At 35.5% G+C, this 27,601-nt stretch overlaps 1 protein-coding gene across 1 annotated transcript in view; it reads right to left on the bottom strand.

Annotated features, from left to right (window-relative positions):
• Positions 1-27,601, bottom strand: part of Knl1 (kinetochore scaffold 1) — a 55,549-nt gene that overhangs the window by 4,860 nt on the left and 23,088 nt on the right. Inside the window, exons 7-20 of the mRNA XM_026390249.2 lie at positions 27,339-27,391; positions 23,601-26,507; positions 21,888-23,567; positions 20,533-20,671; positions 20,052-20,119; positions 19,159-19,257; positions 15,639-15,754; positions 13,092-13,182; positions 11,795-11,911; positions 10,540-10,627; positions 6,733-6,810; positions 6,535-6,574; positions 5,454-5,555; positions 4,521-4,621 (exon numbers count right to left, since the gene is read on the bottom strand). Of these exons, the coding sequence (XP_026246034.2) occupies positions 4,521-4,621; positions 5,454-5,555; positions 6,535-6,574; positions 6,733-6,810; positions 10,540-10,627; positions 11,795-11,911; positions 13,092-13,182; positions 15,639-15,754; positions 19,159-19,257; positions 20,052-20,119; positions 20,533-20,671; positions 21,888-23,567; positions 23,601-26,507; positions 27,339-27,391 (5,679 nt within the window). The remainder of the gene's footprint in view (positions 1-4,520; positions 4,622-5,453; positions 5,556-6,534; positions 6,575-6,732; positions 6,811-10,539; positions 10,628-11,794; positions 11,912-13,091; positions 13,183-15,638; positions 15,755-19,158; positions 19,258-20,051; positions 20,120-20,532; positions 20,672-21,887; positions 23,568-23,600; positions 26,508-27,338; positions 27,392-27,601) is intronic.

The raw sequence follows: 27,601 nt of genomic DNA, 5'->3' as shown, positions 1-27,601 counted from the left end.
TTCAGACTCTATAGACATATCATCTATCTCACAAATTTTGATTCTTTTTATTTTATTGAATGCTTTGCTAAATATTTTCTATGTGTTAAGTGGATACCATAATGAGAAAAAGTTATAATCACCCACATCTTCAAGAAGCTTTACAAATCAGAAGGACATAAAAACTACAAATTGTGGTAAATGCTATTAAGGAATATTAGAGAGAGCAATGAAAACAGACTATGAGGGGGAATTGGCAGAGCAGGTAGGTATAAAAGGAGAGTCATGGAAAACTTTCCTGTGAAACTGATAATTGAGCTAAGCTTTTAAGGATTATTAGAAATTTCAGTAGTAAGAGGAAGAAAAGAGCTTCCAGGAATAAGAAACATCTGTATGAAAAGTCTTGAGGTAGGATGGAATGACTGAATATGAAAGATCATGATCATTTAACGAAATGAAAGAAATCCAATCTGGTCAATATGCAGAATATGTAAAAAAAAGGTATATAAGATGAGGCAGAAAAAGAAAGAAAAATTCAATTTATGCAAAGGCTTTACAGACTATATAAAATATTTTAATCATTAATTTTACATAACTGTATATGCATGATTAGATTTTTCAACAATCACTATAGCTACATGGAGGAGAATGAATTGGCAAGGAAAAAGGGAAAATCCAGAAAGTTCAATTGGAATGTTATCATACTCATCTGGATTAGAGATGACAACTGACAAAAGAGATGGAGAAAAATGGATATTAAGAAATTAAAATCAGAATCGAAACAAAAGAAACAATCGAAAAAATTGACAATACTAAAAGTTGGTTCTTTGAAAAAATAAATAAGATTGATAGACCACTAGCCATGCTAACAAAGAGAAGGAGAGAACCCAAATTACTAGCTTACGGGATGAAAAAGGCAACATCACAACAGACACTTCAGAAATACAGAAGATAATTAGAAATTATTTTGAAACCCTATACTCTAATAAAATTGAGGATAGTGAAGGCATCGATAAATTCCTGAGCTACCTAGATTGAGTCAGGAAGATATAAACAACTTAAACAGACCAATATCAAGTGAGGAAATAGAAGAAGCCATCAAAAGACTACCAACCAAGAAAAGCCCAGGACCGGACAGATATACAGCAGAGTTTTACAAGAACTTTAAAGAAGAACTAATACCAATACTCTTCAATCTATTTTAGGAGATAGAAAAAGAGGGAGTACTTCCAAATTCATTCTATGAGGCCAACATCACTCTGCTTCCAAAACCAGATAAAGACACTTCAAAGAAAGAAAACTTCAGACCAATATCCCTAATGAATACAGATGCAAAAATCCTCAATAAAATTCTAGCAAATTGGATACAAAAACATATCAAAAAGATCGTGCACCATGACCAAGTGGGATTCATCCCCGGGATGTAAGGCTGGTTCAATATACAGAAATCAATAAATGTAATTCACCACTTCAATAGACTTAAAGATAAGAACCATATAATCATCTCAATAGATGCTGAAAAAGCATTCAACAAAGTACAGCATCCCTTTATGTTCAAAACACTAGAAAAACTAGGGATAACAGGAAATTACCTCAACATGGCAAAAGCTATATACGCTAAGCCTCAGGCCAGCATCATTCTAAATGGAGAAAAATTGAAGGCATTCCCTTTAAAATCTGGAACAAGACAGGGATGCCCTCTCTCACCACTTCTATTCAACATAGTTCTTGAAACACTAACCAGAGCAATTAGACGAAAGAAATTAAAGGCATAAATATAGGAAAAGAAGAACTTAAATTAGCACTATTTGCCGATGACATGATCCTATACCTAGCAGACCCAGAAAGTTCAACCAAGAAACTTCTAGAACTAGTAAATGAATTCAGCAAAGTGGCAGGATATAAAATCAATACCAATAAATCAAAGGCATTCCTGTATATCAGTGACATTCTCTGAAATGGAAATGAGGACAACTACTCCATTCACAATATCCTCAAAAAAAATAAAATACCTGGGAATCAACCTAACAAAAGAGGTGAAAGATCTATACAGTGAAAACTACAGAACCCTGAAGAAAGAAATAGAAGAAGACCTTAGAAGATGGAAGGATTTACCTTGCTCATGGATTGGTAGAATTAATATTATTAAGATGGCCATATTACTAAAAGCACTTTACAGATTCAATGCAATTCCCATCAAAATCCCAATGACGTTCTTTGCAGAAATAGAAAAAGCAATCATGAAAAATAAGAGACCCAGAATAGCTACAATAATTCTAAGTAGGAAGAATGAAACTGGTGGTATCGCAATTCCAGATTTTAAACTATACTACAGAGCAATAGTAACAAAAACAGCATGGTACTGGCACCAGAACAGGATGGTAGACCAATGGTACAGAATAGAGGACACAGAGACAAATCCACAAAATGACAACTACCTTATATTAGACAAAGGTGCTAAAAACATGCAATGGAGAAAGGATAGCATCTTCAACAAATGGTGCTGGGAGAACCGGAAATCTATATGCAACAAAATGAAATTGAATCCCTTTCTCTCACCATGCACAAAAGTCAACTCAAAATGGATCAAGGAGCTAGGAATCAGACCAGAGACTCTGTGTCTAATAGAAGATAAAGTTGGCCCTAATCTTCATCACGTGGGGGCGGCCCCAAATTCCTTAATAAGAAAGACTATACCTATAGCACAAGAGTTAAAACCAAGAATCAACAAGAGAAATGATATGTGAGGTGAATAGGGGGCCTACATCCTGGGAACAAATTTTTACGCCTCAAACATCAGATAGAGCTCTAATCACTAGAGTATACAAAGAACTCAAAAAGTTAAACAAAAAAAAAAAAAAAAACAAATAACCCAATCAACAAATGGGCCAAGGACTTGAACAGACACTTCTCAGAAGAGGATATACAATCAATCAACAAATACATGAAAAAATGCTCACCATCTCTAGCAATCAGAGAAATGCAAATTAAAACTACTCTAAGATACCATCTCACTCCGATAAGAATGGCAGCCATTATGAAGTCAAACAACAATAAGTGCTGACGAGGATGCGGGGGAAAAAGGTACACTCATACATTGCTGGTGGGACTGCAAATTGGTGCAGCCAATTTGGAAAGCAGTATGGAGAGTCCTTGGAAAGCTGGGCATGGAACCACCATTTGACCCAGCTATTCCTCTTCTCAGACTATACCCAAAAGACCTAAAAAGAGCATACTACAGGGACACAGCCACATCGATGTTTATAGCAGCACAATTCACAATAGCTAGAATGTGGAACCAACCTAGATGCCCTTCAATAGATGAATGGATTAAAAAATGTGGCATTTATACACCATGGAATATTACTCAGCACTAAAAAATAACAAGATCATGGCATTTGCAGGGAAAGGGATGGCATTAGAGCAGATTATGCTAAATGAAGTTAGCCAATCCCTAAAAAACAAATGCTGAATGTCTTCTCTGATATAAGGGGGTGACTCAATATGGGATAGGGAGGAAGAGCAAGAGAAGAAGACTACCACTAAACAGGGAAGAGAGGTGAGGGGGAAAAAGAGGGAGAAGGGGAGTTGCATGGAAGATGGAAGGAGAATCTCATCATTATACAGAATACATATATGATTTTGTGATAAGAAAAAAAAAGTGTGTCACATTAGATTGGATAGACAGAAATGATGGGAGGGGAGGGGAGGAGTAGGGGGGATAGGAAGGGCAGCAGAATAGACATTATGATTGCTATATGTATATAGGTGACCAGTGTGATTCTGCAATCTGTACAATTAGAAAAATGAGAAATTTTACCCCAGTGATTCAAATGTATGAATTGCCAAGATCATTGTAATATCATGAATAGCTAGTAAAAAACATTAAATTAAATTTAAAAAAAAAAGAAATTAAAATCAGTATGTCTTATTGATGATTTTGGCTATGTGTAATGAGGGAGAAGGAGATGTACATGATTCCTAAATTTTAAGCCTGGATTTGGACAGAAGGTAATGCTATTCATTGTAAAAATCAGATGCAAAGGCTGGGAGGCTATGAAGATCCTACATTCCAATATGGTTGTGCTTAAGCTGACCAGTTAAAGAGAAAAGACCTAAAGATACTGACAGTAGAACCTGCCTATAATCCCTCTGACTCAGGAGGACCACAAATTTGAGCCTCAGCAAACTTAGCAAGACCCTAAGCCACTTAGTGAGAACCTGTCTCAAAATAAAAAATAAAAAGGGCTGAGGATGTAACTCAGTGGTAAAGTACCCCTGGGTGTCCAAACACTAAAACAAATGGCAACTTTAACTAGCTATGTTTTTATTTATTTATTGGTGATACTGATGATTGAATCCAGGACCTCATGTGTACTAGGCAAGTGTTCTACCTGACTTATATCTCCAGCTTTTTATTTTATTCTTTTTTTTGTTTGTGTGGTACTGGGGATTGAACCCAGGGCCTCTTACATAAGTATTCTATTAATGAACTACATCCCCAGACCTCTGCAGAGGATTATGTTACTTTTACTACTCACCTACTGGTTCTCCAAAGGTGATAATGAGTTCTATGGTGTCATAAACAAAGGTAAATACAGCTTGATCATCAGTCCACTCAATAACATCCCACTCAGACAAACTGGAGAGAAGAAGGGGGGAAAAAGCCACATCCTTTTAAAAGATAAAAGATTAACTTCTTTATTTTTTGTGTGTGTGCTGGAGATTAACCCCAAGGTTTTATGTATGCTAGGCAAATGCTCTACTACTAAGCTATACTTCCATCCCAAAGAGAGAATTTCTGAAACTACTCAAAACAGTATCAATAACAGTTGCTGATGTTTTCCCACTGGATTCAGAGACAACTGATATTTCAGTTCAAATACTGTGAATGTAGGAGGACTGAAAGTTCAAAGCCAGCCTCAGCAAAAGTGAGGTGCTAAGTAACTCAGTGAGACCCTGTCTCTAAATAAAACACAAAATAGGGCTGGGAATGTGACTCAGTGGTCAAGTGCCCCTGAGTTCAATCCCCAGTACCAGAAAAAAAAAAAAAAATCTTAAGTTGTAATTAGAGTATCAGAGAAAAAAACAAGTCAATGCAAAGTATTAAATACTTTAACATTATTCCATACATAGCTCTTCCACCCTGTATATTTTCACTTTAGTAAAAACTCTGACCCTTTTTGAAGCTGCCTTGTGCATACAGGTTAAAAACCTGTAGTAATTGCTGGGCACAGCAGTGTATGTCTGTTCTGTTGTCCCAGGTACTCGGGAGATAGTCAGCTAGGATTGCTTGAGCTCAGGAGTTCAAAGTCAGTCTGGGAAAAATGGTTAGACCCCATCTCAAAGTAAGAACAAAACAAACCCCTGGAAAAACCTACAACAACACATTCTGAAAACATTTAACTGCTCTAGTAGATTAGACAATGACTAAAACACAGGATAAAATACAAATGTTACCTGCTTTGCCTTACCTCAGCTGATTCAGTAGTTCTTCAGTTCTATTTGTTTGTTTCTGCATAAAGTCTATCTGAGCAAGGGTCTGCTCTTTCTGTACCTCCAGTTCTAAGAGCTTTCTGCAAAACAAAATAAAAAACCCAGGTATTCACAGAAAGATACGGTCTTTGTTACAAGAATTCAAACTATTAACAAAAAGGTTTATGATAAGAAGTCACATGCTTGATGGCTCCCAGGTTAAAAAAATATATTTGTTTATTTACTTATTTCTGGTAAGCATTAATGTAGAAGTAGGCTTACTTAGAAAAGGTACCAATCATTGGCTCTCAAATCAGGATCCATGAAGATATCCTCGGGGTTCCAATGTTCTCTAAAATAATTATTAAAAAGTAGAGACAGGGTCTCACTGAGTTGCTTAGTGCCTCGCTTTTGCTAAGGCTGACTTTGAACTTAAGATCCTCCTGCCTCAGTCTCCCGAGCAGCTGGGATTACAAGCATGCGCCTACTTTTTCATTTTTGATAACAAAAAAGCATAATGTAGATCATAAGGATATTCACTTTAAAACCATGACATGTAATAACTTTGTTGCCTGCATTTAATTTCAGTTTCTTGCAGCTAAATAGAACCTGACCTTTTGTTAGTCATTTTGTTAGCATTGATTTAATTTCAAACATTACCACCTGTTAATGTTGTCAACTGGACTTTTATTGGTTTTGTCATGATTTAATTTCTTTTCGTCTTAAAGTTGAGCAAGATTCACATGCCTAAGAAATATATGCCTCATTTCATACTTACATATACTTATTTAAGTACAAATATAAAAATAGTTTAATTCTTGGTTTATTTTCTTTAAAAGGATCCTGATAGAATTCAAGCTTGAGAAATCCTGCTTTGGATTAATGCCCTATAAATAGTAAGGGCTTTGAAAATACTGATGACTATGATGTGCTTTAGGGTCCAGTTCAGTGCAGCAGAAGCTCTAAGTCACCTTTAGTCAAGACTCATGTTCATAATTCTTGTGACTCTCTGGAAGTAGGAAGTCATTAGCTTTCTGGAGTTCAGCATTAGATTGTCTAACACTTGGATTAAAGTCTGACCTTTGAAGCTCCTCTTCTTTTGTTTTTAACTGTTGCAGTTCTATGAAAAGAAAACAAAACATAATACCTTAATACCTTCACAAAAATCATCTGTTTTGTTGAAAATTCAGACTTAATCTCATTTAAATACATTAACAAACAAACTCAAAGGGCTTTTAAAAAATTTTTAAAATATCTTTAAATAATTCAAAAAGTTACCTTTCTCTGCAGCTCTCATTTCAGAATCCCATTCTTCCACAGGATTGTCTTTCTCCTCATCTTCCAAATTCTTAGTTTCTAAAAGTAAATAGCATGCATTAGAATAAGTCAATCAAGATAATTTATTAAATATCAGATATGAAAAAAATAGATGGTCACAAAGTGAAGTGTTGCAGGTATTTCACAAATACCATTCATTCTCTGTACTAAACTATAAAGCACTAAACTATAATTATAATTTCATATGAAGACATACACTTATCTGGTGGCAAAGAAGTGAGCTCTGAGCCACAAAGCAAGGTTCTCTATTAGCATCTTCTATCTTCTCATGGTCCACTATTTATATATATAATTTGCAAGAACATAATAGTTGTTAGGCAACATATATGGACTAAGTAAAAAATATATAAACACGGGCTGGGGACGTGGCTCAAGTGGTAGCGCGCTTGCCTGGCATGCGTGCGGCCTGGGTTCGATCCTCAGCACCACATACCAACAAAGATGTTGTGTCCGCCGAGAACTAAAAAATAAATATTAAAAAAAAATTCTCTCTCTCTCTCTCTCCTCTCTCACTCTCTCTTTAAAAAAAATATATATATAAACACAACATTTTTTTTTTTTATCTTGGGAAATTTACTGGGGAAGGGATGGGAGTAAATATGCATTGAGGATGGTCACACAATTTGTTTTAGAAACCTGGGAATCATTCTAAAAACTCTCCTCTCTCACCATTTTTTTTTTTAAAGGTATGCCTTTTTATTTTATTTATTCGTATGTGGTGCCGAGAATCGAGCCCAGTGCCTCATGCATGCCACGCTAGCACGCTACCACTAAGCCACAAATCCCAGCCCCTTCTCCCCATATTAAGTTTATCCAAGTTAAGATCTTACCTCAAAGATATCTTTTTCTTCACCATTACCAGCATCTCTTAAAATAAGCTTCTATTCTTTCTTTCTTTTTTTTTGGTACTGGGGATTGAACTCAGGGACACTCAAGCACTGAGGCACATCCCCAGCCCTTTTTATATTTTATTTAGAGACAAATTCTCGCTAAGTTGCTTAGAGCCTTGCTAAGTTGCTGAGGCTGGTGTTGAACTTGCGATCCTCCTGTCTCAGCCTCCCATGCTACTGGGATTATAGCATGTGCCACCACACCTGGCTCTGTTACTAGTCCAATAATGGATTAACTGGTTGTATTTACTCTTGATCTACTCAAATCCAATCTCTAGCCAGTAGCCAGTGCTTAATTAAGACCTGTCAAATGACTGTTCCTTTCTCTTAGAAAAACTCAGAATTCCTTAAGAGGCCCAATTAGACCTGGTCCCTAGTGATATCTATAGCTCTTCTCAGGTTATGTTGCCTTTTGCTCTTTTTTAGTTATACTGGCCTTATTTTCAAACACTTGTAATTGGCACATTTTTTTCCTCATAGGGTTTCTACTTTTTGTTATTCATTGAACAGGCTGCTCTTTCTATCCTTTTCACTTTGAGACTCCCATTCATCCTTCATATCTTAGCTTAAATGTCACTTCTTTAGCAGGAATGCTACCATGACCTTTTGACTATGTCAGATTTCTATTACAGGACCTCAATAGCACCTTGTAACTTTTTCCTCAGAATTTATTATAAAATTATTCACTTAATGACTATATTCTCTTTTGGACTGGAAGCCCCATAAAAGAAGAACTAATGTTTGTGTTTGATCACCAGTGTGTTCTTAGCTCTAAGTACTGTATATGACACACGGCAGGTACTCAGCAAATTTGCTCAATAAATAATATTTTGTGAAATAGAAAGATAATCAGCAAAAGAGTGGGACGGTCTAAGACTATGGAATTCATATATTCATTATCAATTTAATGCAGAACACATGTACAGGCACTTATACTATATATAGCATTGTACTAATAGTACTAAGGACCTGGAGAAAAATAAAAGCTGATTTTGGCTTCCATGTACCTAATAATTAGGAAGATAAACTGAACAAAATAACTACAATACAAGTGACAGCCACAGAAGCTAAAGAGATGGAGAGTATTTCCCTTCATGGAAAACAGGAGAATGTATTAGCCAAAAAAAACTGGCAGGTAGGCATAGTGGTGCATGACTGTAATCCCAGAGGCAGGAAGATTGCAAATTCGAGGCCAGCCTATGAAATTGAGCAAAACCCTGTTTTAAAAGAGTTAAAAAAAAAAAAGGAGGGGGCTGGGGATACTGCTCAGTGGTAGAGCATCCCTGAGTTCAATCTCTAGTACCTCAAAAGCCAAGCAAAAAAATAAAACAAGATCATACATACAAAAAAATAAGTGGCAGGGGACTAGAGATACAATTCAGTGGTAGAGTACTTTAGGTCTAGCATGCCCAAAGCCTTGGGCTTGATTCTCCACACCATAAAACGATAACAACAAAAACAGAAAATGGCATAACTACATAGAAATGTATGTAGTTTGGGCTGGAATTCAGAGGACAAGAAACAAGTTTTTGAATTAGATTTTGGAGATGGGAGAAGATTATTTATTCACATAGAGTTTAAGGTGCTTAAGGATATTGTTGCACTGAAGTTCAGTAAGAAGACAGAAATTACATAATCTAAAACTCAAATAGGTTAAAGATGTGCTTAGCCAAAATGATTATAAGGTACTTGAGGGCAAAACCTGTATCATTTCTTTATTTTTTTCCCCTGATGATAAGCAGAGTATATGGCATGAAGTAGGTGCTCAAAAAATATTTGATGAATTTAACTGAAAATTTGGGAATTAGTTACATAATTATTAAAGCAGATGAAAACATTAGAGGAGTGAATATAAAAGGGATGACAAAATCTAAATTCCACACAAGGGGTTAGAGAAAAAGAAGCCATCAGAGGAATTAAAAGGAATAGCCCGGAGAAAACAATAGGGTTAAGGCAGTGCAATATCATAGAGGTTAAGATAGATGAAAGATTCAGGAAGAAATGAACAATCATCAGCAGCAAAAGCTGAAACAAGTCAGATGGTTAAGGGCCAAGAGTAACCAAATTTGATGATTATGTGGAATTTTGAGATCTCTGAGAAAGCAGCTTAAGGAAAGCAAAATTAACAAGTGAAGATTATGAGAAGCCAAACTGAAAGGTTAAGACAATTTTCTTTCTTTTGATGGTACTTGGGATTGAACCCGGGAACACTCTACTACTGAACTACGTCCCTAGCCCTGTTTATTTTGAGGTAGGGTCTTGCTAAGTTGCCTAGATTGGCCTCCAACTTGTAATCCTCCTCCAGAGTCACTGATACTACAGATACGCGCCACTGCACCTAGGTAATTTTCTTGTTGTGTATGCTGCTATGGATCAAAGATAGGGCCTTGCATTGCTAGCAAGTGTTCTACCACTAAGCTACATCCCCACCAATTTTCAAATGAGATGGACTTATCTATTAAAAAATACAATATTATAGTCTAGATTATCAAGAGTTTTCCACAGGGACTCATCTTGGGTATCTCTTGTTGACTGTGTTACGGATGACCATAGTAAAGGAGTTTTAATTTGCTTTAATCTAAGGTTTCAAGGTGCTAATAAGTGTCGGCATAATAAGGCAAACCAGGTTGGGGATGTAGCTCAGTTGGTAGAGTGCTTGCCTTGCATGCACAAGGCCCTGGATTTCATCCACAGTGCCACCCACACACACACACACAAAAGACAAACCATCTCTATTGTAGGAAAGCATTAAATATGATTTCGGAAAAGTATTCATTACAATTCTGGTATGACTCTATAGAGTGCTACCACTAAGTTAAATATCCAAACCCCTAGAAAAGTATTTAAAATACTTTACCTATTTCCACTTCAGACAGACAATTATTGATCTTCTTGAGTATGTTATCCATCTCATCTATCCTTATCTGAAGTTTCTCCCTCTCATTCTAAACACAAAATATTATAATTGTAAGGTTAAACTTCCAAACAAAACATTATAAATAGTGTAAGTTGTTGACATAACTGTTACGTCTTGACTATAAGTGGGTAAATCTTAAAATGGCCAAACCTTCAATCTAGACTTAAAAATAAATGAAATTTTAAAAGGAGATAAATACAAATTAATTTGTATTCTCTTTTACTTATTTATTTATTTAGCTGCTAGAGATTAAAGTTAAGGTGCTTTGGCACTGAGATACATTCCCCAGCCTTTTTTGAGACAGAGTCTAACTTGCTAGCCTCAAACTTGTAATCTTTCTGCCTCAGTCTCCTAAGTAACTGGAATTATAGGCATACCCCATGGAGCTTGGCTGTATTTTCCTTTATTCAAGTATTTGTATATGTGTTTCATGGAATATGGGATATTAATGTTACCTTGAAAAAAAAAAGTTCTTTAAAATTTTTTCTATGGTCAAATAAGGGAAAAACTGATCCATGACATCATTTTTATTTTTAGACTTTAAAATTTATATTTCTCTAAGATTATATTGTATGCAATATTTTTCATATTTATTTGCCAATGGGAGGATAATCATTTTGAAAATGCTATTTTAAGCTTCATGGACACACATATACAACTGGGTATGAAGGTGAAGAAGACAAAACTATAGTCTATATACTATACTTTCCATTTTATAGTCTTTAGCAATGGGAGACCTAAATCCTATATATATTTTATTTCAATGTGTAATAACTATATCTGAGATATAAGCCCATATTAGTAACTACTTTCCAGTTACTGAAGATAACAAGACTTGTCACTTTTGACTGAGCCTGCTCTCTTAAGAACAGTTGTTCTCACTCAAATTTCATTCACATATCTCCTAAGGAACATTCTTCATACTCCACACCACTAGAAAGTACTTTTATTTTTTCCTTTGTGTTACACTGGGAATTGAACCCAGGGGTAATTTACCACAAGCTACATCCCCAGCTCTTTTCTACTTTTTTATTTTGTGACAGGTCTTGCTAAATTGCCAAGGCTAGTCTAGAACTTGTGATCCTCCTGCCTTAGCTTCCCAAACCACTAGGATTACAGCCATGCACCACCATGCCCAACAAGTAATTTTAATAGTTTTTTTTTTTTTTTAATGCTGTTAATTGTCTCAAATTACCTGGGCTGACTGCACCAGCTTGCTGTACAGAGTCACTTTTCCTTGGTGAGTGAAGACTTTAGTTACCTTGGTAACACATGATTTTATTTTGTTAATGTAAAATCCAAAGGCCTTCAGCTGTAAGGGAGAGTTAAGGAGTACAATGCACTAAAACAAACCAGTCAGAAAAGGTAACTGATCCAGAAGTTCATTCAGCTGCCACATGCTAGGCTTTGCCTGATCTAGATTCTGATTCCTAAAACAGGACACTGATCACTTGGAAATTTAAATCCATATAGCTGCTTAAAAAAGGAACCAAATATTTTAGTTTTGATTGCTGCCTGTAATTTATTTAGTCACATTAAAAATCAGAAAATGACAGGTTCACTTTCAACATTAGCGTACACATGAAATGGGTCATTTGTTATTTAACCAATTAAAGTTGAACTTTTCTTCATTTAAATATAAGTAAGTGAAAGGCAAACAAGGAAACTTCAAATACATTTCACATATTAAATTAATCATCATAGGTGTTTTTTTTGGTACTGAGGTACTTTACCAGTGAGCTACATCCCCAACCTCTTTTTTTAAATCTTAAGACAGGTTCTCACTAAGTTACTTAGGGTCTTGCTAAATTGCTGAGGCTGGCCTTGAACTTTTGATCCTCTTGCCTCAGTCTCCTGAGCCATTGGGTTTATAAGTGTGCACCACTGCATCTAGTGATTATTACATATAGTGATTATTACGAGTTTGAAAAGATTATACATCGCTGGGCATGGTGACACATGCCTGTAATCCCAGCAACTTGGGAGGCTGAGACAGAAGGATCATGATTTCAAAGCCAGCTACAGCAACTTAGCAAGGCCCTAAGCAATTTAGTGAGACCCTGTTTCAAAAAATAAAAAGGGCTGGGAATGTGGCTCAGGGGTTAAGTGCCTCTGGATTCAATCCCCAGTACCCCAAAAGAGAGAAAAGATTACATATTAACAATTACTTGTAGGGCTGGGGATGTGGCTCAAGCGGTAGCGCGCTCGCCTGGCGTGCGTGCGGCCCGGGTTCGATCCTCAGCACCACATACAAACAAAGATGTTGTGTCCACCGATAAAATAAAAAAATAAATATTAAAATTCTCTCTCTCTCCTCTCTCTCTCCCTCTCTCTCTCTTAAAAAAAAAAACAAACAAAAAAAAACAATTACTTGTATATAATTAAACAAGACCTTGGTAGCATATTACATCACCAATTATCAAATAACAATTATTTCATAATAATCATTGTTTAAAGTGTCTGCACTGATTCCCACTTAGAGACCAGAGTACCTCTTCATCAGAGGAGTGTCTCATTTTTTCCCACAAGTTCCTATTGACATCAGTCAACAGTTTATCTTGGGTCAATGAAGAAACCTTTAGTCTGAAAGACAGAAAAATTCATTAGCACAGGATTCAGAAGTCATTTTAATTGAAATAGCTCAGATCTATCATGCTTAAATTTAAATCTTTATGTTTATTGCTACATAAAAAAGGGGGGAAATCACTCAAGAAAAGGGCCAGTCTGATTATTATTCAACACTTGAAGAGCAGTTCAAGAATGCATAAATCAGAAAAATTTCACACACAAAAATTCTTATTTCAATGTATCAACTTGTTCCCCAGTGAAAACATGTTGCTTATATTCTTAAAGCTTGTCAAAGTATAATTACTATGAAGTTATAGTCACTAAAAGTTCCTACTTCAGCTCAAAGTTATATCTTACTTTTATAGAATAGCATTTATAAAAATAGTAAAGATATTATATGTCAATATATATTGGTTTCTTGTTGGTAGGTGAAGGAAATAAATTTCTATTGAAGTAAGATTTCATATGTAGGCATGTAAGTGCAAAATTAAACAGCAAAGCATATCTAAATTTATTGCCAACTGAGTGCAATATCCTATTACATTCTTTAAACATGAATCTAAGAAATTCTTATCATTGGGGCTGAGATTGTGGCTCAGAGGAAAAGTGCTTGTCTAGCATGCATGAGGCACTGGGTTCAATTCTTAGCACCACATAAAAGTAAGATAAATGTATTGTGTCCACCTACAACTAAAAAATAAATGTTAAAAAAAAAAAAAAAAAAGAGGGGCTGGGGATATAGCTCAGTTGGTAGAGCACTTGCCTCGCATGCACAAGGCCCTGGGTTCAATCCCCGGCACCACATTAAAAAAAAGAAAGAAAGAAATTCTTATAATTTATTCGGTGAGGGCTAGGGATGTGGCTCAAGCGGTAGCGCGCTCGCCTGGCATGCATGCGGCCCGGGTTCGATCCTCGGCACCACATGCCAACAAGGGTGTTGTGTCCGCCGAGAACTAAAAAATATTGAAAATTCTCTCTCTCTCTCTCTCTCTCTCCCTCCTCTCTCACTCTCTCTTTAAAAAAAAAAATAATTTATTCGGTGATGAACCCCAGTACTTAGTATAGTCCCTAGCACACAGTAGGTGCTCAAGAAGTATTTGTTGAATGAACAAAGCAGAATCAGGCAAATTTGATGTACTATCAATGAATAGTATCATAAATTTTTACTTTTAAAACTACATAATTCTTTTTTTTTTTTTCTGGTACCAGGGATTGAACTATCTCCAGCCCTTTTTTAAAATTTGTATTTATTTAGAGACAGGGTCTCACTGAGTTGCTTAGGGCTTCACTAAGTTGCTGAGACTGGCCTTGAACTTGCAAGCCTCTGCCTCAGCCTCCTATGCCACTGGAATTATAGGCATGCACCACTGCGCCTGGCACAAAACTACATAATACCTAAAGATTATTTTATTTCTTTTCTATTTGTTAGTTTAGGTCAAATTTGATTGAATAGTCCTTAATAATTATACCAAACATACATTATTTTGAATTGCCAATTCTAATTTGCCTGAGGAATCAGTGTAAAAAAACAAAGCATGCCAGGCATGGTGGGGCACACCTATAACGCCAGGGACTTGGGAGGCTGAGGCCGGAGGATTGCAAGTTTCAGGCTAACCTCAGCAACTCAGTGAGACCCTCAGCAACTTAGGAAGACCCTGTTTCAAATGAAAAATAAAAAAGGCTAGAATGTAGCTGAGTGGCAAAGTGCCCCTTGGTTCAATCCCCAGAACCAAAAACAAACAAAAAAAGCACTGTAATTTAACTGTATTCTATATACAAATCAAGAACCATTGTGATAAAATTAGAAACCCAAAGGCAAACTTGATTTTTAGGCACTACATATACATCTTCTTTTGAAGATTTCTATTGCAATGAATTCATGATATCATAACCTAATTATTACTGTTTATTTCTATGGAGGACTTACTTTGTGGTAAAAATAGTATGAAAGCATTTCATATATACTATAAATGTTCATTTATATTCATTTTGACCTGCTAAGTAGGTATTATTATCCCTACTTTATGGATGTGGAAATGAAGGTTAAATGACTTGCCCAAGGTTACACAGCTAGCAATTTAGCCAGGACTGAATTTATTTATATATTTTTTGGTACCGAGGATTGAACTCAGGGGTACTCAACCACTGAGCCACGTCCCCAGCCCTATTTTCTATTTTATTTAGAGACAGGGTCTCATTGAGTTGCTTAGTGCCTCGATGTTGCTGAAGTTGGCTTTGAACTGGCAAATCTCCTGTCTCAGCCTCCCAAGCTGCTTGGATTATAGGGATGCACCACCACGTCTGGCCAGGACTGAATTGTGTTTTAGGTCAAAGCCAAACTTCTGTACCCGTGTTAATGCCATTAATTTTTTTCCATGCCACTGTTATTCTAATCAAAACCTTGCCACATATACTACTTGCTTGTTAAACAAAGACAAAACCCACGTAGAAAAAAATTAAAACTTTCTTACTCTTCTATCTTTTGGCGAAGAATTTCACAATCCTCTCTATAAATCTGTATCTTGGGTCCATAAACATACTGTCTTAATATCAGGTCTTCTGGAGTAGGCGATGTGTTTGTAGTAAACTGGAAAAAAATAAATAAATAAATCACTTCCTCAGAACTGGTATCCTGAGGATCAAACTGTTATGGGCCAGGCTATATGGGCAATGACCAAACAGATTCCATTTTACCCTGAGACTCCATGTCATGTAAAAAATGCTTCTTCCATGTGAACATCCCACCTCTGTACCTATCAACAGTTGCTTAGCACACCATATTTGGCAATACAAAATGGCAATTCTTATATAAATTGTTCTCTTTTTGATTCCCATTGTTCTTGGACAGTGTTCCATGTCAGAGAATGATTGTCTAGATGTTAGTAACCATTCTTTAACTTGTAATCAACTAGGGTCCTTTTGACCCACTTCCCCTTCTGTTTATGATTTTAGATCTCATGATGTTTGTTTATGGTCTTGAATCATAGCAATAGCCACATATGATTAATGTATTGAATGCTTCACTTAGGTGTACTCAAACCCCTGAGGGGGTCAAAGGGTGTAGACTTACAGTCTGCCCCTTGGCCCACCAGCTGGTGAATAAATGTTTCATCTCCTGCTTTAAGATGGACTTGGTGGGGGCTGCGGTTGTGGCTCAGTGCTTGCTTTGCATGTGTGAAAAACTGGGTTCGATCTTCAGCACCACATAAAAATAAATAACCAAAATAATGGTATTCTGTACATCTACAACTAAAAAAAAAGATCAACCTGGTGACTTATTGAGATCTCACCATAACAAAACCATGTGTGAGAAATAATTTGAATTTCAGAATGCCTATTTGAGTGTGCGGGGGGGGGTGTTTACTAGGGGTGTAACTCAGGGGCACTTAACCTGAGTCACATCCCCAGCCCTATTTTGTATTTTATTTAGAGACAGGGTCTCACTGAGTTGCTCAGCTCCTCGCTTTTGCTGAGACTGGCTTTGAACTCGAAATCCTCCTGCCTTAGCATCCTGAGCTGCTGGGATTATAAACCTGCACCACTGCCCCGCTTGTTCATTTTCTAATTTCTTAAACTGAGTATTAGAAATTTCTTTTTCCAGGCACAGAGGTGCACAACTGTAATTCCAGTGACTTGGGTGGCTGAGGCAAGGAGGATTACAAGTTCAAGGCCAAACTAGGCAATTTAATAAGAACTTCGGCTACTTAAAAAAAACAAAATGGGCTGCATCATCTCTAGCAATTAAAGAAATGCAAATCAAAACTACACTGAGATTCCATCTCACTCGAGTCAGAATGGCAATCATTAAGAACACAAGCAACAATAAATGTTGGTGAGGATGTGGGGGAAAAGGTATGCTCATATATTGCTGATAGGATTGCAAACTGGTGCAACTATTATGGAAAGCAGTGTGGATATTTCTGAGAAAACTTGGAATGGAACAACCATTTGACCTAGTCATTCTACTCTTTTTGATTCCCATTGTTCTTGGACAGTGTTCAAAGTTTACACTCAAAGGACTTAAAAATCAGCATACTGCAATGATGCAGCCACCCTAATATTTATAGCAGCTCAATTCACAATCGCTAAACTATGGAACCAACCTAGGTGTCCTTCAACAGATGAATGGATAAAGAAAACTGTAGTATATATAAAGGAATATTACTCAGCCTTAAAGAAGAATGAAATTATGGCTTTTGTTGGTAAATGGATGGAACTGGAGAATATTAAGCTAAATGAAATAAGCCAGTCTCAAAGAACCAAAGGCCAAATGTTTTTTCTGATATGCAGGTGCTAATTCACAATAAGATATGTGTGGGGGGTTGGAAGGAATAGAGGTATTTTGGACTAGACAGAGGGAAGTGAAGGGAGGCAGGGCATAGGGGTAGGAATGATAGTAGAATGAATCAGATATTATTACCCTATGTGCATACATGATTACATGACCTGTATAACTCTAAATCATGTACAACCAGACAAATGAGAAGTTATATTCTCCATTTATATATGATGTGTCAAAATTCATTCTACTATCATGTATAACTAATTAGAATTAAAAAAAAATTGCACGGGGAGCAGAAATACCCACCAGAGACAATCAAAAATCAAAAAAAAATTGGTCCCTAAAAGATGTTTAAATTCACTTGTAGTAAGTAGAATGCAAATTAAAGTTGTTGAGACACCATTTCTTATTTATCAGATTGGTAAAAATTCAAAAGCTTGATGATCTATTAGTGATGCTATGGGGAAATGGCCTTATATATTGCTGGTAATGCGAAATGCCATCTTTACTTATTTATTTTTAAGTTTTAGGTAGACACAATATCTTTATTTTACATTTATGTGGTGCTGAGGATAGAACCCAGCGCCCCGTACATGCCAGGCGAGCACTCCACCACTGAGCCACAACCCCAGCCCCCGAAATCTTTATGGAAAGATAACAACATTTTATGTCTATATCCTTTGGAAAAATAAATAAATAAATAAAAAGGGCTTAGGATGTACCTAAGTGGTAAAGTGGTCAATCTCTAGTACCCCCCACCAAAAACCCCCAAACAACAAAAAATCTTTATTTTTAGATTCTTTTCTATAACAGCCAAGTTTTTAATTTCCTGCTAAGTTATGCTTTATGTCCAATAGATTCGGCATTAGATATTCTCTGTTATTTGCTTTCTAAACAGTTTTTATTTCTTCTTTGATCAAAGAGTGTTTCATTATTTGCAGTGCTAGGGATCAAACTCAGGGCCTTGTGTATGCCATGTAAGTACTCTACCACTGGGATACACCCCTAATCTAAGTGTGTTTCTTTCCTTTCTTCCCCCGCCCTCCCCACTTTTTTTTTTTTTTGGTATTGGGGATTGAACCCAGGAATACTTTATGAGCCCTTTCTATTTTTCATTTTGAGATAGGGTCTCACTAAGATGCTGAGGCTGACTTTGAACTTGCCATCCTTTTGCCTCAGTTAGTCACTGGGATTACAAGTGTGCACCAGTAATGTGTTTCTTAACTTCTAGGAAGCTGAGAATATTTTAGTCCTTTTAATCTAATTTTAATGGATTAAGATCCAACACTGTGGTCTATAAAATCTCCATTGTTTTTAATTTGTTAGATTTCTTTGTGGCTAAGGATACACTGATTTTGTAAATGTTTGCCAGACTTGGAGCCACATCCCCAGCCCTATTTTATATTTTATTTAGAGACAGGGTTTTACTGAGTTGCTTAGCCCCTCACCATTGCTGAGGCTGGCTTTGAACTCGTGATCCTCCTGTCTCAGCCTCCCAAGCCACTGGGATTACAGGCATGCACCTCCACACTTTATTTAGAAAAACTTTCTTTAAAACAGAATAAAATTAATGCTTCCTTTTTTTTCTTATGCAGTTTAGTAAAAAAAGAAAAAAAATATTTTTTATATATATATATATATATATATATATATATATATATTTTTTTTTTTTTACGGATACAATTATTTTGCCAGGAAATTGTACTTACTTTGGCTGGGAGATTGCTCTGCCGGGGTTTTTGTATTAAGATGTGGACCTGAAGAAGTATAAAAAACTCCCTTATTGTTATTCTTCCATCTTTGAGTTTCTGAGAAAAGAAAAAAAATTGCAAGATCACCTCATTTGATTCTACTTTGAAAATATTCATGAAATTATCCATATTAGCAGGCTATCCACAAGCAGATATCTGCGATTATCTAAGATTCTTATTGAATAACCTGAAAGAATAAGAATAGAATTTACAGAAACCAAAACATATGTATTAAATCTTCGTTTCTACTTGCTATTGTCTGCGTGTTTTTCCCCTCCAAAACTGACAGTGAAACTTAATTCTCTAAGTTATATGCTAATGATATTTCGAAATGAAGCAGTTGAGAAGTAATAAGGATTAGATAAAGTCATGAGGCTGTGGCCTCCATGAGTGCATTAGTAGCTTAATGAGAGGAAAAGAGGAACACATTAGTGAGCTTGCTGTCTCGCCATGTAATGTCCTGAACTACCTTAGGACTCTTCAGAGTCCCCACTAGCAAGAAGGCCTTCTTCACTAGATGCTGAGCTGATACCAGGGTCATGCTTTTCCAGGCTTACAGAACCATGAGCTAAACAAACCTCTTTATAAATTACCCAGTCTTGGGTTGGGGATGTAGCTCAGTGGGAGTATGCCTGAGCACAAAAAAAATATAATAAAATGAAAAATAAACTATCCAGCCTGTAGTATTCAATTATAGCAGCAAAAAGTAGACTAAAAATATTGCATGTAATTAACTGCCATGTTGAGACCAGAACAAAGAAAACAAGTCTTCCGTACATTTGAAATCTTAGAATTTTTTTAAAAAGACAAGAAAATCAGTACATTACAAATGAGAAATATTTTTAACATACCTCTCTCAAGCTCTCTTCACAAATAGTGTCTCGGAGAAACCGTGATTCCATTTGATTACTGCGGTATGCTAGAAGTAAAGCAGCTTCATGTGATAAACAGGTCAAATCTAAATTGTGAACTTATTTTTGTTATCTTTCAGATTTGTTTTCATGATCTTGAAGCCATCCATTGTGATGTTTCTGAGAAGGCAGTCATTAAGCATGGCAAATGTGTTGTAGTTTTTAAGGCTTCATTCACTGTTTCCCCAATAGTTATAAGCCTCTGAAGGAAAACTCTATTCCTCTATAGCATAGCAATTCTTGATTCACTAAAATAACTAAGAATTAAAAGTAAACTAAATACTATTTTACTTTTACACTTTATAAACTTTATAATGCTGAAAAGACATGCAACATTCAAATATTTCCTAAATGAAATAGATTTATAATTAGTCCAGGATGTATTTGACTGTTATTAATTTAGCTTTCATAAAGATCTTACTACTGAAATCCAGGGAGGTCCCATCAGCTTTGATTGAATCCAGAGAGCTGCTGCAACTAGATGGGGTTCTACTCAGGCTTTTTATCAATACACTGTTAACATTTTTATCTATATCCCCTTCATTACGATGATCAAAAATCTGAAATTATGAATTAAGAAACATCATCAGAATAGTTATGACATTATACTTATAATGATTAAGTGATGAACACTAAAACAGTACTTAAAATTTACCTATATTACCGACATAAAATTACCTATAATTCATATGAAATATCTCAAAAAATAATTAGAATATCAGGCAATCTAGTTCTTTAGTTAAAACTAATTTAAAAATACATGTAAATAACTTCATGCATCATATTTCATAAACTGTTTCTTAGATGTTATAGCCAGAGCCTAAAAGCTACTAAATGTCAACCTATCCAATTATTCAACTACTAGCCACAAATAGCCTGGCTATATCATTGCAGAATACCAGACTGGAATATTGACTATGCATATGGCATTAGCTAGAATACAGAAAACTTAGTACTTTCCTTCTCATCTAATAAGACCTACCCTTGACTAACATCAAATAAATTATTTGGTCCTGCTTTTTCATCATTTGACTTCACAGTATCATCTATACCTACTTACTTATATGTTTTTTGAAGACAATATATTCCTTACCTAAATATTAGCATGTAAACTTTTATTAGTTGTAGATGGACACAATATCTTTATTTTTATTTATTTTTTAAATGTGGTGCTGAAGATCGAACCACTGAGCTACAACCCCAGCCCAATAATTTAAGCTTTTAAATCTTTTCCCCACCTATAAAACTAGATTTGAGTGATAGGTTTTGTTCCCTCTAATTATCCAAATCAATATTTCTCAACTTAAAAGTTTGACCTGGGCATTCTCCTACCCATTAAAGAAATGGACTCTCAGCTTCTACATATCTTCATTATCCAAGAAAATTCAGTCACCCTTTTCTTTTCACAGTTTAAATAGAAATGCTTTTTACTCCCCAAATATTTATAACACTGAAGACTTTTCAAATTTTATTTATGCTCCTAAGAGATTCTCACATACAAAACAACACTGATAAATTACCAGCCGTAACAAAATTCTTAATTATACAGTTTTAACACTGGTTCATTTTACTACTTTCATTTTTTGTGCTATTTGTCACTATAAATTATGTTAAAGTCTAGCTGACAGTTAATCTTGAAGATTTTATATAAGAACATTTTTCCAGACCTATAACTAAATACATTTTAAGACTAAAATTAAAACTCAAGAATACCCACAAGCTTAAAAAAAGAAATCCAAGTCTTACTGACATTCCTCAGTTCAAGACAGAGCTTACCTCCTGATCTTTAGTATCACTAAGCTCAATATCATATTTTATGATTTTTTTCTCCTTCTGCACATCATTATCTTCTTGCACCCAGGTTCTTTTTTGATTATTGCAGGTTTCTTCCATTTTATTTTCAGATGGTAAAATCTCCTTTTGGTATGTCTCAATCAAAGACTTTTCCTCAATTTCTATGCTAATAGTGTCTGAGGAATTAATCTCACCAGGACATATAGGGAGATTTTCCTCATTTATATATTCAGATGGACTTAAGTTCAGGTTAGCTGCAACAGACCCAATGTCTGAATCTTTTCTGGAGACTTGCTGAATTTCTAAGTGATTTATATCAGTTGTGTCTGCTGGAATCTGCTCCAGGTCATCAATACCAGTGACACTACAATTTCTCTTATTTGGCAATCTAGGCAAAAAGATTCCCAAAGAACACCTCCTCATTTTATCTTTAACAACTGTCTTCAATGGTACAGAGGTAGTGTCAGCTCCATTTTGAAAATTTTTATTTTCTTCATCCCAATTATCTTTAGCATTGGTGGAGACAATGTTAATATTATGTATTTCTGTAGGTTGCACTACACTCACATTATCATGTGCCTTGCCTCCTAATTTAAGTAATAATTCTTGAGGAGGTAGTGTAGGAACAGTTTGAGAATCTAAAAACTCTTCAGTTTTTCCATTTAAATTATTCATATTTGGTTTGATACTACTAATACATGGAACATTAGAAGTAATTATATGATCTGATGCATTTCTAGCATTGGTATGAGTCTGAATGATTTGTGTAGCTGAGTTTGAGTTACTGTGAAAATCTACAGCTGTATTACATTTTGCTGTTTGATTATTTTCTTGTATTTCTTTTTTACAGGCTATAGCAAACTGTTTCTCATTATTGAGTATTTTAGACCCATTTTCATATGTGGGTGAAGAATTTTCTATAATAAAATTTAAGCTCTTATTTCCACTTTTAGACAGTATTGCTTCAGATTTACAAATAACATTCTGTCTGTTTTGAGTTAATGGAAGTTGTTGGGTTGAGAGATGAGGCTGAGAAGCATCACAGATATCATCAACAAAGGCCTCTATTTGATCCTTTGGAAGCTTAAAAGATACACGCTTTGAATTAAGTTTAGTTATTTCCCCCAGATTTTGACTATATACTAAAGTTTGATTAGCTGATAGATTTTGAGGCTTCTTGATCAGATCTTCATCTTTGAGCAGGGTCATGGAACAGGTTAACTGTCCTCTGGAATCAGTCCAAATAGTTTCTTTCTTCTCTAGCAAAGAAGCAGAGAAAGGCAGTCCCTTAGAGTCCAAGTAATATTTACTGGCTAAATCATCTGCATAAGCAAGATCATTTTGCACTGGGCAATTGTTGGCTTTCTCTTTATTGAGTAAGAATGTAATATTAGAGGAAATATCATTAGGTAAACAGGCAGACTTATCGAGGGACCCATAAACAGCAGCTATAGGACTACTTATAAAATCCACATTTCTTCTGTCTGTACTATTTAAGTGACAGCTTTCAATTTCGGCCTTTTCCAATGTACAGGCCTGATCTACAGCGTTCTCTATAACCTCCTCATCCATAGCTGCTTTACAGAATTTGATTTCCATTTCACTATGATTCCCAGAAAATGTATTAGTAGGATTAAGGGGTATCGTATGATGTTTTTTTTGCTTAGGGTGAAGAACAATTTTGTTTTCTATAGCTAACACTTGTTTATTAGTGGTTTCTTGAACATAATTATCATCCTTAGGAATTCCAAATTTAGGGTACTCTTGAAGCATTTTCTCTGTGGCCTGACAATCAATGAAAACAGTATGGGACCTGGTGACTTCTAGGTCATTATAATTATCTACAAACATTACAGTTTTGTCCACAGGCCTAGTAATTTCATCAGGTAAGACAGTTTTACAATCTGAGACCGTTGGGTGACTTGCAGTGATCTCCATGTCATCATGCCCACATGAATACAAAATAGTTTTAGATGTTCCTGTCAAAGGCACCAAATTAAAGTCTTCTTTGTCTTCCAGAGCACTTTTATTACTCTTTTCCACCATGCAACTCTGGGTAATATTCCCCTCATTTTTACCATTTTCTGAAAATGCAATGGTCTTGTCATTTTTGAGCATAAGGCTTTTTCTTCTCTGACTTTTACCTGATAAATATTCATTCACAAATCCAGCCTTTTCCACATTGTTGATATTTTCCCGAGTGGTTAATTTAGATACTTCCATGCTATCATCAGCTTTAACTGCTACACCTTTCTCTATAGGACCAACATTAGACAATTTCTTCAGTCCTGTTAGCTGACTGCCTTTTGCTGTTGGATTATCACTTTCATTGTTTTCCAAAAAGAAAACCTTGTCTTCTTCACTAGAAGATGCCACTTCTGATTTTTGTAGGCTTTTCCTTTTAGCTAATTCAAAGGTAGATGTGTCTGGAAGTCCAGTTCTCTCCTGTGCTTGGTAGTCAATGAAAACAGTGTGAGATTTTGTCATTTCTAGTTCATCATGATTATCTACAAACATTACAGTTTTATCCACTGGCCCACTAGTTTTTTCACTTGCTAAGTGAGTTTTACATCCTAAGACAGTTGTGTGACTTGCAGTGATTTCCATGTCATCCTGGCCACAAGCATACAAAATAGTTTTAGAAGTTCCTGCCAAATGGGAGTCATTTTTGTCTAATAAAGGTCTATGGTTTAATTCTACTGTGTAACTCTTGGTGATATCCATATCATTCTCGTCACCCTCTGAAAATACAATAGTCTTATCAATTTTTAGCCCACCAAAACTTTTCCTTTCATGAATATTGACATTTTGCTTTTCCATCAGAAATCCAGGTTTTTGTACGGCTTTGTCATCTAATACATTCCTCTTGTTAGATTGTTCTTCTATTGCAAATAATGGCTTTGAGGTAGAAAACAAAGATTGCTCACTTAAAACTGTATGTCTGTTATTTCCTAGTAGTACTTGTTTATCAAGAACTGCACCAGAGTAGACTATATTATGGTTTATTGCTGTGTTCTGATTATAATCAGTTGATGGAAGAGGATCTTTATTAAGACGGGGCAAAAAGTTCACACTTCGATGTTTTTCTTTGCTCTGGATGTCAGTTACGATGTTTTTAGATATGTTTGGTTGTGGGGATGGTGTAATATTTTTTATCTTTTTTTCCCATTCATCCAAAGGGCTTTTACTTTGAGAATGAGATTTACTAGTATTGTTTGTTATTAGAGTATAAGATGCAAGAGGAGCATGACTTCCTAAATTACTTGTGTGACTTTCAGTCAAATCCACAACTTTACCTGCTAAAAGTTCAGTCTTTTTGTCAGTTAATGAAATAGATACAGGCTCTTTTGAGCTCTGTTGTAATCTTTCCTTAAATATATGAGCAACTGAGCTACAACTTAAATTCATTTCCTCATCTTCTGACACAATTATAGGATTTTGGAGCATCAATTTTTTCTCAGATATTGATGCAGCTGCTACCTGAACATCTAACTCCTCTTGTTTAAAAATCTGATTATCTATTGCAACTGTGTGACTCTTGGTAATGTCCATGCTATCTTCTCCTGAATAAATAGTTTTCTCTATGAGAAAAGGGATACCATTTGGACTGGGACACATTTTAGAATTACCATCAAGCTTCAGCAAATTTTCCTCCTGTCTCAAACTTGACAGACACTTGGTTAGTTCCATGGCATCATTACAACTAGAATAAAAAACTGTCTTATAACCTTGAATATCCGGAGTCGCTGTCAATGTTCTGGTATCTTGATTAGAAGTCTGTGTGACTGTTTGAGTTTCTGACACTATGATATGACTTCTGGTAATATGTATTTTGTCTTGAGGGTTTAAGGAAGAGTCTTGAACACTAGCATTAATTTTATTTTGAAAGAATGTTTCCTTTCCTGGAACTTTAGTTTCACAAACTGTTTTAACATCCAGCTTGACATTCTGAGTTTGATTTTCTTTTTCAGACAAATTATCTGCTGAGGGTAAAATCTGTACAGTGCGATTAACTGTCAAGTCCATACAGTCATCATGATAAATTGTAATATCACCTTCAAATTCCCTTAAGTTGGCCTCACCAGTGGTGGGAACCAGAGTCTCAATATTCGCTGTATGACACTGGGTAAAATTCATACCCTCATCTTGTTCTTGGAATATTCTAGTCATATTATTACTATTTTCATCAACATTAAAAGCGACTTGCATTTGATGTGTAGAAGAGGCAGTATTTGATTCTTTGGAATAAATAAGTATCTCAGAATTTTCTTTATCAGGCCCTGTAGAAGGACAAGCACTATATTTTCCTCTTTTCAATCTTTTTATAAAATCACTGGAATTTTTTTTTTTTTCTGAAGAAGTGTTTTGATCCATTGATAATTTTTCATTTTTTATTCTTGAATCCTCAGCATTGTGCTTTAAGTTTGTCAGAAAGGATCTGGTTTCTATCTTGGTGGACTTTTCACTTTTGGTACGATCTAAAAGGCCTTTGGAAATCATCACAGTATGACTTGCTGTAAGGTCCATCTGGTTTTCATCTGAAAAGATGACTGTCTGGTCACCTGCATGTTTCCTTTCATGGTTGTGTTCTGTAAATGGAAACTATAAAAAAATAAAAAAATAAGACCAAACCAAAATAAAATTTTATAAAAGTAATTTATAACATGTTCTATATAAACAATTCTCAGTGATGGTTTCATGACACTGGTGTACTTATCAATGGTGTGGTATGTTGCACAACATTTGCTATTAAATTTTTTTCTAAAATTGGAATAATTTACATTTTAGTGTTTCAGAAAATTAAAAATTCAAAGTTAGCTGGGCAAAGTGACACACACATATAATCCTGGTGACTCAGGAGGCTGAGGGAGGAGGATTTCAAGTTTGAGGCCAGCCTCAGCAACTTAGCAAGGCCCTAAATAACTTAGCAAGATTGTCTCAAAACAAAAAATTTAAAAAAAGGGGAATGGGGATGTAGCATAGTGGGAAAGTGACATTGGGTGGTTAACTACCTAGTACCTGGATGAAATACCTAGTACCCTACCCCCCCAATTTTTTTTTAAGGTTAATTACACAACCTTTAAAATGACTGAAAATTGGCTCATGCCTGTAATCCCAGCAGCTCTGAGACAGTTTAAAGCTAGCCTCATCAACTTAACGAGGACATAAGCAACTCAGTGAGACCCTGTTTCAAAATAATAAAGGGCTGGGGATGTGGCTCAGTGCCCCTGGGTTCAATCCCTAGTATCAAAAAAAAAAAAAAAAAAAAGGCAATGATTTAACTATTTTTATTAATGCCAAGATGGGAAGTTTTCCCAGTCTATGTTTTCATCTTGTTAAGTCATCCCTCAATCATTCCATTACCATTATTTGTTTGTGTGTATGTTTTAACTATGGAGATTAAAATATGACATTACTTGGATGAATTCCTACCTCTCTTTGTTGCATCTGGATCTGAATGGGAGCACAAAGCAAGGTGTTCATTCCTATTGAGAAAAAAGAAAACATTATAGTCAGAAAAAATATATTATTAACAGCAGACATATTTTCCTTTTCTTAGCTCCTTCATTAGTGACAAGTATTTATCAATTATAAGCTCTTCATAAAGACTTATAAATTAAATTTCATTATAACTTTTGTCTTTTTTTTATGGCAGTGCTATAAACTGAAGATTTCATATATGCTAGGCAAGTGCT

This window comes from Urocitellus parryii, chromosome 6 (assembly GCF_045843805.1).
Source record: "Urocitellus parryii isolate mUroPar1 chromosome 6, mUroPar1.hap1, whole genome shotgun sequence".
Classification (NCBI taxonomy): Eukaryota; Metazoa; Chordata; class Mammalia; order Rodentia; family Sciuridae; genus Urocitellus; species Urocitellus parryii.
The sequence above is the reverse complement of the archived record's forward strand: the minus strand, read 5'-3'. Positions and strand labels throughout refer to the sequence as shown.